This window comes from Halyomorpha halys, unplaced genomic scaffold (genome assembly GCF_000696795.3).
Source record: "Halyomorpha halys isolate HHAL.00 unplaced genomic scaffold, Hhal_1.1 Scaffold169.1, whole genome shotgun sequence".
Lineage (NCBI taxonomy): Eukaryota > Metazoa > Arthropoda > Insecta > Hemiptera > Pentatomidae > Halyomorpha > Halyomorpha halys.
In genome coordinates this window covers 1800262-1820986 of record NW_027104700.1, presented here as the reverse complement: position 1 = coordinate 1820986, position 20725 = coordinate 1800262, and the positions used below count along the sequence as shown (strand labels likewise).

The window sequence follows — 20725 nt, the reverse complement described above, 5'->3', positions numbered from 1 at the left end:
TCTGATTAAGGGGAAAATCAGGAATTGCCTTTTTAATTGAGCTACATGTTATCAATTGATAAAAAATACTAATCTGTGTTACACCAAGAAGTTAGATTAGCTAAAGTAATTTCAATAAAAAAAAGTCAGATTACTTTCGCACTATAACTACCTGAAAAGATGTAATTAAAGTAAAAAAAATCTTTTTGTATTAATACTTAAATACGACAAATTAAAAAAAAAAGTATCCTTAACTCAACGTTTTAAAAGTTAAAACAAATAAAATAATATTTTTAAAGACATTGTTATCTTCGCAAAGATCATTTAGGATTAATGTAGTTAAGTTCAGTGGAATTACAAGAAGTTGAGAGGCTAGGTGCGAAATTTTGGATGTTACATAAAAAAACAATTGATTTAATTTCTATTAGAGTGCTACCAAAGGGTAGTTTCTCCACGTCTATATCACTCCATAATAACATAGCTCGTACATCAAATTTCCTAAATGTATAATTATGTACAGTTGTAAATTCCAATAAAGATAATAAAGAAAAAAGATTTAATTTCTTTGATCGTTTCTAATATGTTAGAAATTTTACTAACTGTATTAGGTCTTTTAATAACAAATATATGGCAATATATTTTGACAAAAACATTTATTTGAACCTTTGATTTGAACCTAACCTGATGACATTCTTGGCGCCGGAAAAATCAAGAACACTGTTGATATCATGGAGGAACAGGTGAAACTGACAAGATTTGAGGAAATCTTATTAAATTTCCAAATTTAAGGAAAACCAAACTAGAATGACGTAATGATCCATTACACGCCCACCCTGCCAATTATCATTTTTAATATGCAAAATATATTGAAATTGACCTTCATCTATTTCTACGCCTCTGTAGGTCGCACGTAGTTTGTTCAATGTAAGATCCAATACTAAGTAAACATAAAAAATAATTCAAGAAAGACAAATATCACAATTGTTTTTTGTTTTAAAAAAATTGAAGACACACGGCTATAGCTGAACACAATTCCTCCCTCTCGGGTGGAAGGTGAATGGAACGGATCTCCTCCTTGGAAATTCCTAATTATATACCTCGACCGCAGGCCTATGTTTAGCATCCTGTTTCAATAATAAAAAAAAATATATAATTGGTTTTCTATTTATATAACTTTATAATCATGCCAATTTGCCAAATGATAGTAATAATCAGCCTATAAAGGTTCGGTATAACTTTCGATCATTGATGTCGAATATTGATATGAATCAAGACCTATCTGAATAACACATGATTAAGTCCAAACACAAACAGGAATACCGTGTGCCAATTTGTGAAAATAAGACAAGGATAAACGTGTAGCCGTGAAATCTACCCACCACTCACAAGCAGCTCAGTTGGTAAAGGAATAAGCTATGTAGGAGTAGTACGATCCAAAACATTATTTAATAATTTTTGATTTGATCTTTCTTAGTTGTTTACTTATTTTATTACAAACTAATGTATTTATCGATTTATTTTTATTTATGATGTATGTACAATACGGTTTTTTTATTTATCTTCATCATTATTTATATTTATTTTTTTGCTATTATTTTATTTAAAATTAAATTTAACTATACTTATATCAGTTGATTACTTCTTTTTTTTTTTAAATATTGATATTTAAAACTATATTAAAATCTATACAACCTGTAAATCTTATGTTAGTTGTACAATGGTATGAACCGATATGTGAAGAATCTATCAATTGATAGAACTCCAATAACATTTAATAGGAAAAGATCGCGAGGCCTTCTTCTTTTCAGATGCCTAGGAGAATTATCTGGTAATGAAGGAGAAGCCAGGTTAGAAACAAGCGGGTCTGAGTGATAGGGAAGTTTATCATGGAAAAATTGGTATCTGGTTCTGGCCAAACCGGCAACATATGGAACATTGAAGTCCAGATGGATGACTTGATTTGTGACAAAGTAAGGAGCATTAAGGATTTTACGAATTATTTTGGACTGTAAGGATTGGATACGAGAGGAATTTGATGGTTTAGTAGAGCCCTAAAGCTCAACTTGGTATTTTCAGATAGCCTTATACAGTCATATAAATCATTTGTAATTAGTTGGAATTTTAGACTGTTTGTTAAGTAAAGTGTTGTAGTAGACGAAATCGACGAGCAGTTTCCTGTCATTTCAGTCTAGTATGATTCAATGTCCGTAGTTTGTTCAGATCCAGTCCTAGTTAACGAATCAATTTGAAAGGAATAAGTAGGGTATTATTAAAGGATACTATGTGGTAGTAAGTCTTTATTTATTTCAAATTTATTTATAGTTCATAATTGCATTCCTATGGAAGTCTAGTTAAGCCCTAAAGACGGAATAATAACCATATAATAATACTTTTAAATTATATAAAATTTTAACTTGGAGTACGAAAATAGTTTTTAAAAAAGTTTTTAAAATTATAGACAATATAACAAATATATTCAAAGTTTTTGCCCAGTGAATCTAACCTAAATAAATTATTCCTGCAAAGATTAGAGAGAATGTTATGACAAACTTTCGTCGGAAATTAGCTATTAAGAAAACTATAGGTTAAAATACAGACAAATCACTTGGTTTCCTAAACCTCATACAAACTTAATTTTTTTCAGTTTAAATTAATAATGTATATTTTAAAAAAAATTCTAAGGAATATTCTAAAATAATCACCATTATTGATGATATACGCTAAAAGAACTTCAATGTTAAAAAAGGTACTCTAAAAAAAATTACAGCTACTAGGCAGCCATTAGTGCATCTTTTTGCTTGAAATTACGTGAAAAAATGATTTACTAAAATAAAAAAAAAATATTATTATTATTTTTTTGAATTATTCAATTTTGAATAATTGATAAATGACCGGCTTACTTTTGTCTCTTCTACTAAAGAAGTCAATAAAAACTGTTTATTATTGATCACTATTATTTAAATTACAACCATTCACAGCATTACATTATAAGCATTACATATTGTTATATTTAATCACAAAGAAAAGTTAAACTTGGTTTAACTGTGGAATGCTTATTTTATCTGAATTTGAAAATTAGACGTTTTTGTGATATATTCTTGAGAAGTTCTTTGTGTTCTGTATTTCCAGTGGATAGGTCTGAAAAAAATTTTGTTTAGGAAAAAAATCTAAAACTGCTTGCATTACCTAAAAAAAGGAAATAGTTTTTTTATTTTAGCTCTAAAATCGTTAGCATTTTTTCTAGTTGCAGTACGTTTTAGATTAAATTGAAAGAAGAAATAAATAGGAAATAATTATGCATTGAAAATCGGGCACTAATAATTGATAAAAATAAATAACCTTCACCTTGGTTTTGTAGGATTTCAACAATTTGCAAAGAGTGCTTATCACAAATGTTTTCGCTTTACAACAGTTAATAAATCCATAGCTTCTTAAAATGTAAAGATATTTCGTGACAGGAAGCATAAATCACTAAGAAAAAAATTCGTTGCAAAAGGAACTGCCATTTTTGCAGTTTATTTGGTTTACCTCTCATGGACCCCAAAAGAGGTATAGTATACAAATTATTACGTTAGGGTTCTCATTCCAAGAAGAATTTTGTTCTCTTCAACTCGTAACTCGAAAATTTATCATTTGAGATTACATCATGTATTTTCGTTAATTAATCGTTTTTATTTGTTTACCTAGATGCTATCACCAAACAAAGCAATATTTTTCTAAAAAAGAATTCTAGAAATGTTCAGTTAATGGTATGTAAATCTGAATTTGTTTAAGGTGAGTTTAGTATTACTGAGCTATTTTGTGGTAATCTAATTACTGGCAGTTTCTTATGGAATATTTATTATTTATTTGTTATTACTCTAATTATTTTTATTCTATTTATTCCATTATGATTAAATCAAAGTACAATATTTTCAATTACGTATCGTTTTACAAAACTATGACAGTGACTGGATTAAGATCGTATAATGAAAAGAGTAATAGAGTAACCATTTGAATTTATAAACTACAATGAATGCCTTAATTCAATATATTTTAATAGAAAATAACAGAGAGTTGAGAAATAGAATCTGGGTGTAGAATAAGTTGAGAGAAAAATGAGGATTCAGTGTTCTAATGAAGTGAGTTGATAAAATTGAAATAAAATAAAGGCATAAATAAAACCCATATACCTCAAAAACGGCGATAATAATTTAAAATTTAGCACTATAAATAAATAATATCGCAAAAGTGACTTTGATTATTAAAGTTATTAAGTTTATTTATTGTTCTAAACCGTTGGAAAAATGTGTTGTACCGACCGACTACAAATACCCCTGACCTGACAAACAGTTTAAGGGTCGTTGGTGGAACAAAAGCGAATTATTGCACCTAATTGAAAGGGGAACTAACGACACTTGAGCCAAATCGCTCAGATCCTGCTCATCTACGCCAGTACTAAATTTCAATTGAATGGATAATGGCCAAATTGAAAACCCTTATGGTATTGAGCAGGAAAGGAATCTTAAACAAGTCTATGTGATTTTTGGTTGATGAATGCAAGCAGAAATTGATTTCGATGTATGAAAAGAAACTTAATAAAGACAAATGAAGAACTATATATATATATATATATATATATATATATCTTTTCATAAAAAGAATCTGAAAGTAATTTATTTTTCCCAAAATTGGATTTGGAGTAGGTTGGAAAATTATTTATATCTGTAGTAATATTTAGACGAGTTTCACATATGTGAAATAGTAACCACATAGAATGTGAAATATAATGCAAAAAATAGTAACTAGAATTAGTTAGCAAGTACCTAAAACAGTTGAAGCACGTCGCTGAACCGACTATCGTCCAAGTATTTCGTATGTTTGTGAATCACCATTTACCAGGATTTGTTCCAAGTAATTCATGAAGTGACTTCAGCAATTACTAATTTTTTTTTTTTATGAATTAGACAATCAATGAAAAATTTAATACCATTACACATCTTGGAATCACATATAAAAATTTGCAATTTAGACATGTTAGACAGAATTTGCAATTTAAAAATTTCACGATTAAATTACTTTTGTGGTTACCGTAATCCTTACTTCTATATTCCTGTTTGAATAAGGGGAAATATTATTATATATTGTTTCTTTATGTCATGTTTTTGTTATAAGGTTTAATCAATGTCAACATAATATTTGAGTAGATCTTCTATTGATCAATAAGCAATTGTATGGTATAAATGAAGTTTAAAAATCTCTAAATATAGGCCAAGAATTTTGTTAGCCTTGATGTACAACGTTTCCGATTCGTTCGAATCCCATTTTAAGAATCACAAGAAAATTATCACATTCAAGATGCTAAAAAAAAATAAACCGATACAATGTAGCAATACTAATATTAGTGTTGCTTTAGTTTTTTAAAGTTTTAACAAATCTAAAACTTGATGCTTACATATCGGCTCACTGTTTCCTACAGATATCAAGTAAGCATCCGCATAACAACTCCAATTATTTCTAACTGAACATAACAGGTGATAAAAAAAGTTGATATCAATATTTAATGTTTGAAAAAATTATTTTAATTATTTATAACAGTTCAAATATATCTATATCAATAGTAATTTAGTAATTTAGTAATTTAGTCTTATCCAATTTGAAATTGACTATAAAATAATCTTGAAGATCTCAATATTAATATTAATATTAGAACTGCTGTATAGAAAAAAATAAACATCTTTTTATTTATTAATAAGTAATTATCGATTATTAATGGGCTTAAGTGCTATGGTTTAATCGATATTGGATTAGTGCGGTAGATGATACAGGCAATTTAGTTTAATTATTTTTATCGCATTGTTTTTAAAAGTGGGATATTTTTTCATAATTTCAGTGATGTTTGTTCTTTATAATAAACTCATTTAAAAACTGTACAAAACAAGTAAAGAACTATAAATACATCAGGTGTTTTCGAAATAAATTTATAATTAAAGCACGCGCATTTTTTTTTCTTTAAAGTCACTACTTTATCATCTCTGACACAATATGTATAAATTTAAAATTTAAATAAGAGGATAAAATTGCTGCATTTGCAAATCTATTACCACTTATAACGTACCAGCACTATTGTTCTATCTTTTCTAATCATGAAACTGGAGAATAAATTATAAACTTGATCTAATGCCCATTAAAATGGTGGTTGGTATAAGACACAGCGTAGCTATAAATCCATGACCGGCCATATATAAAATAAAAATGAACTGAAAAGGTAAAAAAGAGAAACAATAAATAGCTCTTACAGAAAAAAATAAATACAAAATGGGACTTGGATGGAATATAAGCATATACACGAGAATAATAATACTGTATTTTAAGGAATCGTAGTGTTTCCATTGTATTTAATTATTCTATCAACATAAAAACTACATAGTTAATGATCGGCAAACTTCTTTTCAACTTCAAATTTATAACTGAAAATTTAATTAAAACTTATTTAAGGGGTTGCAAGGTTTATGAGTGGTTATCATCACCTATAAAAGGTATTTATGATATAGTTAGTCGTTTGTGTATAGTTTAATAGCGATCATTATGAATTTAATGATTCTTAGCTGCCCTGCTTTAACAATAAAGATAACTTTTTGTGGTCTAAACAAAATATTATGGTGTACAGATACTCATTTGATTACTCTGGAATATCAATCACAGGTTTAAAAATGTGTTCAGTAATAAGAAAATATATGTAAGGCTTAGTTCTGGACTAAGTCTGTCCTAACATTCGCTTTAGTTTGAGATTAAGTTCGCCTCGGGAGTAGCAAAGGAACAAAAATGAACCAGAACTTCTTCACTCCGAAATCTAATGGGAACCGGAATTACATTTGTTTTCTTTTATATTTAACTTATTATTTATTATTAGATATAAACAGAGTTTGGGGGGGAGGGGAGAAAGCGCGATGACAATGTGGTAAGGCACGATGCTACTAACTCCAAGGACACGGGTTCGAATCTGGCTGTATAGAAAATTATTATAAGGGGAGCCCTCCTAGGATCTACCCAGCCATGAGGCCAATTTATAAAAATTGGGTACCCTTTAATGGGTAAAAATCTGGCGATCAAGCGTAATTCTGACCAAATCACCTGCTTGCACGATTTAATTTTTAATAAATAGTGTTTGAGATCTAAGATTAAATTAATTAATCCACAGATCAAGAACTAGCTCTGAATTTCACAGCAATTACTGAAAAATATACTGATTTAAAAAAAAAAAAATTAACCTAAATCTCATACATCTCCTATGCTCTTCACGTTGTACGCTCCCCATTTGTTTTTATTCATTTGAATCCACAGTAATATGCTTCATCAGATTCATTGTACTTTCATCTACTGGGCCAATGTTTAAGATATATTCATTTTGTGGTGCTGGTGTAGATACAAAACAACAAGTGGCGACAAATAATAATAACTACTGAATTATTAATATGCCATGTGTAAATAGCGAATTGTGAAAAATAATCCAAATAGAATACGACGCATTTGACGACGACAATGATGCATACTTATAAACACAATGGAGGAATTACGAAACATTTGCAGATGATTTAACTGCAATTTTTTAAAATTCTAATGATACATTATTAAAATAGATGGATGCCAATTAATCGCTAAGAATGTGACATAATATCATTGATAGACAATTTCTTCCACTTTGTAAAAAATATAAAAAAATATTCTCGATTTTTTAAAATTATTTATATAACATTGAAACCATACTATTTTTAAATTTATAATTTATTCAGAAAAATAATGGTGCTCTGGTAATACCTCAAAGAAAAAAAATCAACCTGTATGTTACGAGATTAAATATATTACAAAAAATAAATAAAAAGAAACAAACTGATACCAGTCTACATAATAAAATACTACTTGGTTATTAATTTATTCGTAAACAAGTATTATAAATGTAGTTCGAGAAAAACAAGTACATTCCAAGCAAAGAAACATAAAAAAAAGGGGGAAAAAAGTACATAAAAAACATGTGAAATAGTTCAATACACAATTTTATGTTGTAATAAGGAAAAAAATGGGTCTGTGTACATAATCTCTCAGTAACGAAATAATCATAATTTTTTTCAAAATGTTATTATTGATGAATCGACTCAAGAAAAATAAATAAGGTACAGGAAAATCTGGGGGAAAAAAGAGTGGACTGAAGTGACTAAATTTCCTTTGTAGCCTTGGGTCTGATTAACTCACTTAGATGATTCGACTTTAATAAATGAAATAATGAGGATTAGTATCTACATCCTGTTTTCTTTGATATACCGAACGAACTGTGTATGTAAAAAAAAAAGTATAAAATATAACGTGCCAAGTTGAAAACTTGAGTTTAGTTATACTAACTATTCCTAACATGGCCCTAGTTTATGTACTAATAATCAAAGATCGATTTTAAATGTATCCCATTTTATCTTTTAAGTATATAATTTGCCTGTATTATTATTATCTTAGAGTATTTATAAATTCTTAGTACACGACTAAAATAATTCTTATTTCATATATAAGCTGATTTGATAATTTTTAATGCAATAACTTTTTTATTATTTTAATTTATAACTTCATTTGTAGGAAATGTAAACCGTTTCCTAACAGTCTTTATGTATGAGTCTTTTCATATCAAAATCCACCTAAAAACTATTTTAGATTTTGGAAATAAACAACTCACTTATCATTTATAGAAATAATAACATGTTAAAGAAAGAATTAAAGAATAATTCATTGATAACTTATTGTAAAAGATTTTCTTTTTACACATTTACGATTTGTCCAATTTCAGTTTGTTTCATGAACTCAGTTTTAGCATGAATCGTGCACTATCTACAGTTGGAAAAATAGATATATAGTGAAATGCCACAGCAAGTTTTATGTACATGTCAAAAATGGTTTTCACAAGTGACAATGATTTATTACTAATCTCCATATCTTTATATAAAAGATTTTCAACTAAAACCGAAAGATTTGTTTTTATCATTTGATATATTTATTTCTTTTAAAATAGAGATTATTTATTAGTCTTTTCAAACCTTTTCTTTTTTCTTGACGTGATAAAGAATACGTTACTATTTAATTCAAATACCTATTTGATATTTTTTCGTAAATCAATATCAATACGTCCAATATTATTGCATCATTGTGCTATTTTGTTATTTTATCAAATAAAAATAAAATTAACTGTTTTTTTTTTTTTAAAGATATTGTACGAACTTTAACTACAAAATGATTTATAGTTCTATTTATATCAACTGCGTTTCTTATAAAAATATGTGTTGTTAACAAATTTATTTTGTGGTATGATTAAAAAGATATTTTATCATTTTGGACCAATGAATAAATCAGCTTACAAGCTTTTAAATTTTAAGTATTTTAAAAGTTTAGATAAGGAAACATGTATTTTTTTTTAATGTAAAAAATGTTTTCTTTGGACTTCAGCATCATAATATAAAACATTTAGTTTCATAAAATTACAAAATCAATGGTTTTTCTGTGCGCTATCAACAAAACAAAAATCTTAAAATATTGAAGAGACTAATAACTTAAAAACATAAACAAGTCAATCTAAAAAAAAAAAATTATTAAATATTTGCTAGGAGCCAGATATGATAAAAAAAAATTCAAAATTTCGTTATTAATTACCCCTGTTTATACAAAGTAGAATGTAAATATCTATTTAAACAACCAATGTATTCAAATGAAACGTTTATATATGATTTTTTATATAATTTATTATCAATGATATAGAAATTTATTTTCTTTCTCTCAAATCTCTTTAGAACCGATTTATCAACCAGAATTTTATTCAAAATATTTAATTTTTTTTTTCGTTATTCAAACATATATAAAGAAATGGAGACTTTTAAAGGTGTTGTCACAGTTTGGAAGGTTACGAATTTGGAACTTTCCTTGGACGCTACCAAGCCAGAGTCGAAGCGTCCCTGACAGATGACCTTATGTAACGGCGTCCCATTTTATGAGAACTGAATTTAAAATACAATGCGAAACAAATCGTAAAGAAACGTTACATATATGATGTCATGATATGATTTTTTCATGAAAATTCCATAAAACGACTTACGCAAGCTTCTAATTAAAGTTATATATTACCTTTATAAATCGGCCAAATATGTATTTTTGGACAGCAACTTGAAATGTTAAAAAGACTCTCTTATAATTAAGTACATAAAATGAAAACATGGATTTTATATTTTATCAAATCGTTAAGCCGCAATGTTTGGTAAGACAGAAAATATTATTTATATCCTCAAGAAAATAAATAAAAACCAACACACTCAAGAATTCTTAATAAGCAAATATATATATATATATATATATATATATCCTATAATACGATGATTTTATAAGATGTCTCCAGAATACTGTGTTGACTTTTTAAAAAATATAGATTAAAAGGTATTGTTAATTTTTTTAGACTTCGGAGGAATCCAAAATGAATGTGTCAAAAGACACACAGCTTAAGTGACATAATGGAAATAGTAACAATAACGAGGTTTATTTATCTGAAAAATAATATTGAAAGATTTATAGTTGACCGTATGTAGTAGACTGTAGGAAGATAATCCGGGTGGCGGTCAATAAAGTACAAAATAGAGGTACAAAATAATAATACAAAATAAAATAAAATATTAAAGGTACAAAATAGAGATACAAAATAAATAAAATAATAATTCAAAATAACGTTGATGACCAGGCTGTTAAACGCCCTTTTAAAACAAACAATGTACAGAATAACAAGAAATAAATTATTTATCGGTAACCTTAAATAGTGAGAGTACCTTATTAAAGATAGTCCTTAGTTACCAATAAATTTTTTTTTTCTGACTATTTGGCACCTTTAATGACTGCCAACAGACTTATCTTCCTGCAAGGAAATAATAATTTTGAAGTACTTAATTTGGGAAATTAGGGTTCATAAATGAATAAAAAATAGTATTACGATCCTGATTATTTAAATAAATAAATGTTTTTAAAAAATGAATGATATAACTTATGAAATTAATGGAATCACAAATTAATGCTTGATTTAATGTAATTCTACTAGTTTTAAATAATAATAACCCTTTGGGATTGAATTTATATTGCATTCATAAGATCATCCATTGATGTGGCGAATAATTCACTCAATATTATAAATCCAACACTTCCAAATATTTATAAAAAAAAGTACCTAAAATTTTAATTAAATTGATAATTATATTAAATATAAAATAATATATAATTACACATGAAGCCAGTCGAAAGAGCCAGCAGGGAACAGCGGCGTCTTAACCTGCTCTTGATTATTTTTGACAACGACAACGGTGTGAGGAACAGTCAGCTGATCCTGATAGTCAAATGACATCACAGTGTCGGCCGTTGTTGTGTGAGTAGCGAACGTTTGAGTGACAAGCGTTGTGATGCCGCACGTTGGGCGCTGGGTGCGAGTTTCACCGAGAACGATTCGAAACTGGCGCCTCGGGAACGATTACACAGCCATATCCTTGAGAACTGGTCGTGCAATTCACACGTCATCGCATACACAAACACGTTCCAAGAAGACTCCCTCCTCCGGGGTTGCTGGGTGTAGAAGGGCTTCCCGGAGGCAGAACAGGTATACGTAGGAGAAACGTCACGGTGACTAATGCCTACACACCCAAAACGGCGACGAACAAATAAGAAGGATTATAAAATAAAAAAAGAATACATTTTTTAGCCAAGGAGACTTCTCTAATTAAGAATAATACTGGGTTTATTAATAGAAACGTTCGTATTTCTGTTATCAGTGAAAACAAACAATAGTGCGCAGCTACTGAACAAAGAAAACAAAGCTATCTTAACTACTAGGATTGGAAGTAAGGAAAAAAGTACATTTAAGAAAGAATTTTAATACTATTAGTCATCTAATGTAATGGTCTGATGTTTGAAATATGATATAAATACGAGGGAATGCGTGAATTTAAAAAAAATCATCCAGTTATATGTATACATCTAGAACCAAGAAATATTAACTCATACACTAAAGCAAAAACAGAGTCAAAATTATTATTAGAAATATAATAACTGTTACCATATTTTGGAAAAATAAAATCTAGTGGAAGAGACAAAAAACACAATCATTGGGTATCTTCTGGTTTCAAGTTTACAAAATTTTAAATTTAAACTGTTTGGGGTTTTTATGTAAACAATTTAAGTTACCCTGATTTTTGGTATTTAAATTAAACTGTACTGCTTTCAAGCTGTTTCTGATTCACATTTAATAGAGCCTTCGGCTTTAAAAATTAATTCATGTTCCTGGTGCTCCTACAACCTTTTAAAAAACGTTTAGATTAGTGCAGTCAACTGTAAAACCAACGTAATGGTCAAATCATTATGCAAAGTTTAAGTTGAATTCATAAATTCAAAGAGAGGTCTTAATTTTCATCAAATAGATCATTGAAATCTATGAGTTTTGCTTGAACCCCCTCGTTGATAATTAAGTACCTCACCATCAATGACGCTGATTTGACTTCCTCGTAGAAGTATCAATCATTATTCCACAACAATATACTTTCTTCTAGGAAAGATTAATTGTTCTCTATGATTTCTAACCCTATACATTCTAGGTAATGGTTTTAACTATAATGGTCTTAGGTTTTATGCGAGAGAAAAAACTATTTTCAAAAAATAGGTGATACTATCTTTGATGTTCAGTTGCAACCCAGGGAGTAAAATATAAATAATAAACTTCTGTATCCTCTTTTGTTACTACAAATATGTTCTCGTTTTCCATTTCTTACACTAAATTGAAGAGTAGATATCATCACGATGTTTATATTTTTACTAATATTGTTTTAAACTTGACTAACCACTGACTAATCACTGATTTACACATGATAAATTGGTAATTAACGATATTAGGGGTGATAAGGTTAGTAGTTAGAAATAAAATAAAATAATAATCTGTTTTACTACCTATTTCTTTTGCATGATAGGAAAGGCATGATTACACAAAAATAAATGTAGTTACGGAAGGGACTATTTATTTAATCTTACAACTAGATAAAAAATAAAGCTTCCCCGTGGAATGAAAGTCAGAATAATTTCCAATATGTTTAAATGCTGAATCAACAAAATAAATTTGGTTCATATTGATGATCCCCTCACCGAGTTCTCTTCTTGTTTGTGATTTCTAAGATCAGAAATTGATTTCAGACAGCTTGAAAATATTGGCGCAGAAGTCTTTTTTTATTTTTTTTTTGTTTTTTTAATTCTCTTACAAAGGAATGGTCAAAACTTTTAAAGTGACCTTCTATTTCCAGCGAACACATATCCAATATGACCTGCAGACTATTAATTTAATTTTTCTTTTTTAATAAATGAGTATGACAGTTTTTTTTCCTATCGAATAATTTTCTACGTAAGGCAGAAACATATTTATAATTACATTGTAATAAAATGAAATGACAACTAAGCGTTCGCGGGTGTTATACGCCGGCTGTAAAACGAAAACGTATCTTCAAGATAAGTGGTGAAAAACAAAATCTAGATTAGGATGACCATCCAACACTCGGGGCGCAGTGCTTGCATTGAAAAAGTATGCAAACACAGCTTTAAATATGATATTTTATGTGGAGTAAATCACACACATTCTTCAGATTATGTGTTTATGTACACAGTTTGTTTTGGAATTAAGGATTACATCTGTTTACGTTTAGAATGGAACAGTAATGCCAGTCATAGTTCATTATCACTCGTATCTGAATTACTTCCGTGATAGCAGCGGGATACGAAAATCTGCAAAATGCAAAATCTAAAAAATGGTATGGTAGTGCAAAGGATGAAGTAAGAGACGCAAAATATATGATCTTCAAACATTACACCCTCATTGCTAAATAGATGTTGCAGTTACTTCATCAAAGGTAAGTGTCAGATACTTGACAATGATTTTCAGCGATGATTTTGCATTGTCAACATGTCACAAGAGCTGATAATTTAACTAGGGTCCCTTTCACAATAAATAAATATTTGAAATATGATGGATGTACCTAATTATTCTCCATTTTTTAACGTTTTCCCATTTGGTGTAGTTTTAAAAGATTAGGAGTAAACCCAATCGACTTAGCAGTACAAACTTTGCATTCACTGATACCTCACCCGATTTCTACATCAAATTTATAGCCGACCCACAATTGGGTCCATTGGTTCACAATGTGGCGTATTGATCAAGGACTTTATGGGACTAATTTACAATGTATTTTTGGATGAAGAATAGGTAGGTTTACAAATCTCCAATACCCTATTTTTATGAGTCAGTTAAATCGTCCTACTGCCCCAAAATATATTAGTAGATTATAATGAGGTGTAGATAGTTGACCGTAGATTAATGCTTGAAGAAGTTTGTCAGGGGGTGCGGTCAGCAAAGAACAACATAAATAACCAAAACCATATAATAATAAATAAATATGGTTTTGTTTATTTATGTTCTTCTTTGCTGACCGCACCCCCTGACAAACTTCTTCAAGAATTAGTAGATTATATTCATACTAATTATTATTATTTATATTGGTTATTAAATTATTGTGTATATAATCTATTAAAATAACTCGATAATTATTATATGATCCATAAATCTTTAAACTTAAGATATCCCTATATTTAAGGGTCTGAAAACATTTTTTCAAAAATGAAAAACTGTGAAAAAAATTAAACAAAAAACTCTTATATTTACCAATATAAATAATCATAAGTATTATTTTAGTTTACTCTTAAACAATACAATAAAATTACTGAGTGTTTAAGCTAAACTTAAACATTTGTTTTGAGTAAATCACCATTGGCTAACTGAAGGGAATGACTCATTTTCCAGAATCCTCGTGCCTGATATCAGAAATGATGGCAATTATGTAAAACAGCACTTCCTGGCCAACGGTCCAACCTAATTATTCTACTCGCTGTACTATTCTCACTCGTTAACCTTGCCGCAAACGCCAGGATCCTCAGTGGGTCACTTATTCAAAAATTTCACTATTGTTTTCGGTTAATATGTCATGATTTTCCGGTAATTAAGATCGCTAGTTAAAATGAAATGGGGACAGGAAGTTCGTGTATGTCGAATAGAAATTTATTTATGAATTAAAAATAAAAAACATGCATAAAATCACCTGTCGAACATAAAAAGCTATGTATACGACGTTTCTTAAGCTTGGATCCTTTGTAATTCCGAGAAAAAAAATCATTCCATAAAAAAAAATATATCCACAAATTGATGCTTGAGTCTGGAGAAGAATGAAACCTCGAAAGAATATTTTAAGCCGCATTATTCTTCTTAAATTATTCTTTATTATGGTATTATACTGTTATTACGGTCTCTTAAAAGATGGGTTGGTTTTTATTATTTATTGAAGTATAAAAAGTATTATTGTTGATGATTTTTTGTTTGTTTCAGTTACAATCTATCACAATTTAAGCGACGAATTTTTTTTGTTGATTATTAATAATATATTTGTACTAAATATGTTGTTTGACAGTGGTTACCTTTGAATTCCACCAATGGATTATCAGTTTTCGGTTTAATTAAGGGTATTTTTAATATGAAAGAGTAGATTCAAACCATTGAGAGGATAACTACTAGAATAAATTAGGTTCAATGTTTTACCATTCATACCTATTACCTTTTTTATTAACAACAAAACATATTGTAGCATAGTTCAATTAACTAAATCTCTTTTATGAGAGTATGGATGGAGAATATATATATTATTTAAGTGTATACTATATATTTCAAACATATTGGTGTAATATAAATATAACATTAAAATAAATTTACTTTCTTGTACTTGCGCCACTGGCTTATTTATTCCGTCATCTAATATATCTATATTTTCAATTAGACTCATAGAATCGTAATAAAATCTTATGACAAATAAAAATTCTTTCTTATATAACTTATTATATATTATATTAGTAATAGCACAATAGTACAATTTTTACACTCCACCCCATCCAAATCCCTCATCTACATAAATCTCCCATGAAAACAGAAAAATTGAATTGGTCTCATATAACTGAAAGATTGAATTGGTTCGCAATATATTCTTGGAAGGATTTGAGAATTGGCATAAACAAAAGTCATAGAAAAATTAAAAAAAAAAACAGTTCAAATATAAAAATATTCACAGTATTATAAAATTATATAGGTTTCCAACAAATCTTAAGATTACATCTTCAAGAAAAGTACATTATCCTATCATTCGAAATTATTAAAATTAGCTCATAAGTTATATTCAATAAAAAACAAAACAAAAAAAAATTAAGTAATAAAATGTGTAAGAAATATGATAAACAAATCGATATACAATTGAAAACAAAAATTATTAAAAGTACATTAAAGAAAAATCAAATTGATGTTTGGATTCAGCCTCTACTACCTTTTCTTTTTATACTCGACCCCACCAAATTCCTTATCTACATAATTCTCCCATAAAAACAAAAAATTGAATTGGTCTCACATGACAGAGAGATTGAATTGGTTTGCAACTTATTCTTGAAAGAATCTGAGAACATAATTTGAGCTCATGAGAGCAGACCTAACCCAAAAAATCTTATGAAATTTCAAATTGATTATTTTTTCTGTTTATAAAGTGCACACCACTGGTGTTTGAAGCCTTCGTAAACCTGATTCCTTGTATATTTCAAATGTTCCGGGAGATAGACCAATCAAACTCGTCTAATCCAAATAATTCTGTTTTAGTCGAAATTATATGAAATTAAGTTCAAATTAGTTTAGTAGGTTATGTCACTATCACCAATTTCTGGTGCATATAAAATTCAAATATTTTGGTCTGGCTGGAAAGAGGGTTTTTTCCCCTTTCTTATGATATCAATGAAGTATACTTTTTCTATATTTTAATGCTTTGTAAAGTCACTGGAATTTATTTAAACAATCAATAATACATTGGCCTATAACTCAAACGGACGTCTGTACGATTTGTGTCGTTTGGTATATTTTAAAGTCTTTTTGACACAATAAGAAGTTGATATGTTAAGTTTCCTAAGAGCTATAAAATATTTCCAAGATTTATTTACTATAAAGCTGGCATGAATATCGTCATATTATAAGTTTCCGAAATATCTATTGGCCGTAGAAGAAAACGAGGTTCATTTTCGGTTAAAAAATAATATATGGTATAATTAAATTATTATATGATTAATAATAATATCAAAAAGTCATTTGTGAATAATAAGTGTAAAATTTCATGATAAAAAAGGAATCACTGTAAACTAATAATAATAATAAATAAAATTAAATGAATATTCTCTTTGAACATCTTTTATCATAATAATAAAAAAAAAATATTTCAAGGAAAATTTTAAAAACTAAACGAATATAAAACAGAAATGAAATCAATAACATAATACAACTAATATTTAAAACCTTTGATTTGTCTTGGGATTATATTTTTTTAAGAAAACAAAAGAGGCGACCGCGACTAGAAAAACGTAGTTTACTTAGACATCCTAACCTTGGAGATAATTTTGTGAATGCACTAGGACAATAAACTATCTTCCCACCAAACCATGTTTCACTATAAACATGGAATATAAAAGCGAATATCTGTAATGCACATAAAATATTTTCCATAAACAATTAATTTATTTTTTGACTTTTTATAACTCTTTTTAATTACTATCACAATGCCCAAGATTTTGTGTCGGCTTACGTAACTCCAGTACATATTTTTTAAAATATAACATTTAATATGTATATATTTATTTTGTTGAATTAAACATTTATTAAACCTGCAATTATCTTACCTGTAATTATAGGAAGGAATATTATCCCATATAATGAATGTAAGCATTAATTTTTGCTGATAGTACGGCATTCGAGCCCCACCAGAACACTGTATATTTGTTACGAAACTTATCAATGAGACAATTACTTGGCCAGTTCGCGAACCGATTTAGATTTATCGAGTTATAAAAAAAAAAAAAAGAAAAAAAAAGAAAAAGAAAACCGGTCACTCTTACAGGTCAATAGCCGGATTCCTATAAAATTGTATTAGGAATTCCTGAAATTTATATATTCCTTTCCGCTGTTCATGCAATAAGGCAAAAAAAAATTCAGAGCTACCTATTAGGGTATTAGCTACCCTGTTTTTACTATTCTATACAAAACTAATGTTAAATATTTTTACATATATTTGTGGCATTGATGAATTTTGATGGGTGTTTATTTATGTGTGAGTAATCATTTGTATCAATGCTTATATGTTGTGTTTAATACAAATTCATACTGAAAAAAAATAGTGTTAAACGAATCATACAAAGATCTTATTTAGGGATGCATTGTTTCAATTCGTCTTTATTGGAAATATTACATAGAAACTCAATTAGACCAATTGGATCTTGCGAAAAATTTAATATTAAAAAAAAAAAATATTTCAAACCTTCTGTACCAACCAATTTGGTATACAGACTGTGGATTCTTATTTCTGCCTAGAATCTAGAAAATAAATTTATTTCAAGACTGTCAAAATGCCAAACTTACGTTCCAGTACTTCTTGGAGCTAAAATAAGCGCTTCAACTCCAACGGATGTTGAGCTGCAAAAAAACCTTCCTTGCATAGGTACCGGCAAATATGCAATATTAGAGGGAGGGAGGCAATGTTTAGCTAAGATACTAACATAGCTTTAGCCTCTTTCATAAAATTTTGGAAGAAGGCTGGACGTAGTTTGCCGGTAGCTATACTTATCACACAGTGCCGGCACCTATGCTTCTCTGGAGAAGTTCTTGAAACCTAATCCCTAGTTAGGAGATCCGTGGTACTTACTTGTTCTTGCTGAGATGGCCGCGGTCCAAAGCCGGCGTTATAATGATCTTCTCTTCGGTATCGGTGTCCTCGAAGAACCTGAAGTTGACCGGCGTGGACGCCTTCCTCCTCAACGCCTCCCGCTCTCCTGTCCCGTGCATGACTCCCCACCGCCCGGCTCCCCTCCTACCTGCAATCCAACCCTACCATCAGCCTTGGCATTTGTCTTCTCTCTTCTGGGTGTTGGACTGTCTGTCGGTCGGAAGGGATGGTTTCTTGAAAAGGATAGTACTGTTTGTAAAGCAGTCACCAAAGTTGAATATGTCAAGCACTTGGGTTCTAAGTTTTTCTTTTTTTTAGTTTTTACTATTACTGTTAGGTTAGTTTAACATATTCACACACTCTATTGTTGTTTATTAGTAAAACATAATAGAAATATAGATAAATAACTATTTATCATTATTGGCTATCTTAAGCTCTCTCTCTCTCACACGCACACAAACATGATTATTTCTTTAAACCTTGAATTGGTTTTAAACCATTAATTTCTAATATAAGGTAAACTGGAGCCGGCGGAAAATCCCTCCTCACATCCAAAGATCTTCATTTCACATTTCCCCAACTAATAGACCTTTTATATCCCAAAAGTTTGCCAAATTTTAAGGTTGCTGGATCTGGAAGTCCAGTTTTCCAAAAATATATTCTAGTTTTTGTCAATATGTAACTAACTATGAATATGATGGATATTAATATTATATTATATTATAATATTATAATGGAAGCAATATAAGATTGGTGTAAATGAAAATAAATTTCTTGGCCAGTTCGCGAATATATTAAAAAAACTCGTAAAAGATTAAGTAGCAAACATTTTTTTTTTCTGAACATTTAATAACACTACAACAAACTAGCGAACCTGAGTGAGGTTTCTATCTCCTTTACCTTAGAAACCGACCCATCTGACCCATTTACTGAGAACTCCAAGAAATCCCCAGTTTTTATTTTTCCAACTGGATATTAGAGCACAATATTCTGTTTATTACTGATTCCTATCAATCATGGTTTACCTTAGTTTCATTAAAAAATAAGTGAATAAGAAAAAACAAATAAAAAGAAAAAAAATGGATAAATATAGGATTCGTAAAAATATATTATATGGTAATATCCGCATCCAACTAAATTGTAAATTTAATTCACTAATAATTTTTACACAAGCGTTTGGTGCTGTCAAATATTTTTTTTTAAATATCACCATTTCATAATTAAATAACGCAAGATCAGTATGTGTGAATTTATTTTGGAAAAACTAAATCTCAGTAACCATTAGACTTACAGATATCAGCGAGCTCTCCAAGTTAAGCTAGTTGAATGTACTATGGAGTAGTTTATTACATTTATCTTCGCAGGAGTTGTAGTTTTCATGATATTTGATAAAATCCTGATTTTATGTTGTTGGGACAAAATTTTGGATTTATGAAGAACTATGTATTAAGAACGATTAAACGTATAGATGTCTGCAAGAACTCAAATCAAAGCTAGCCTAATCTAATAAAGTAGTACATATTTATTTACGTAGGAATACTTTTCATGATATTTGCTAAAATAAATTGATTTCTAGTTGTTCGGGAAAAATTCATATCCATATAAAAATATAATAAAAATTACAACTACAAAAATAAGCTACTTTACAGTACATTAAACTAGATTTAATGTGAGTGCTGTCAGACGTCTGTTGGTTCCTAATGGTTCCTAAGAAAAAGCGTTTTTCTAACAGCTATATATCAATATTTTTTTTTATTTAATTTTTCAAATACAATGAAAACTACAACTTGTACGAAGAGACTATTAACTACTCAATAGTATATTAAACTACCTTAATTTGAGAGGAAACAGTCATCTGCACGTCAAATGATTCCTATGATATAGAT

At 28.9% G+C, this 20725-nt stretch overlaps 2 protein-coding genes and 1 long non-coding RNA gene across 11 annotated transcripts in view; 1 reads left to right on the top strand and 2 right to left on the bottom strand.

Annotated features, from left to right (window-relative positions):
* The window catches only part of LOC106678943 (inward rectifier potassium channel 2), a 62771-nt gene extending 43794 nt beyond the window's left edge, over positions 1-18977 (bottom strand). Inside the window, exon 1 of one of the 2 annotated variants that reach the window (XM_067053519.1) lies at positions 18819-18977. In XM_067053519.1, coding sequence (XP_066909620.1) covers positions 18819-18958 — 140 coding nt within the window. In that variant the 5' untranslated portion in view covers positions 18959-18977. Of the gene's footprint in view, positions 1-11249; positions 11570-18818 lie in introns of those variants that run through there. The other variant, XM_014417810.3, reaches the window with a different exon arrangement.
* The window catches only part of LOC106678941 (ATP-sensitive inward rectifier potassium channel 12), a 388098-nt gene that overhangs the window by 39203 nt on the left and 328170 nt on the right, over positions 1-20725 (bottom strand). For 2 of the 7 annotated variants that reach the window (XR_010845160.1, XM_067053501.1), the window contains exon 9: positions 18853-18987. The exons of the other annotated variants lie outside the window; for them this stretch is intronic. The gene's annotated coding sequence lies outside the window, so the exon portion shown is untranslated. Of the gene's footprint in view, positions 1-18852; positions 18988-20725 lie in introns of those variants that run through there. 7 annotated transcript variants of the gene reach the window in all.
* The window catches only part of LOC136797306 (uncharacterized), a 103361-nt gene that overhangs the window by 17420 nt on the left and 65216 nt on the right, over positions 1-20725 (top strand). The window lies entirely within an intron of this gene.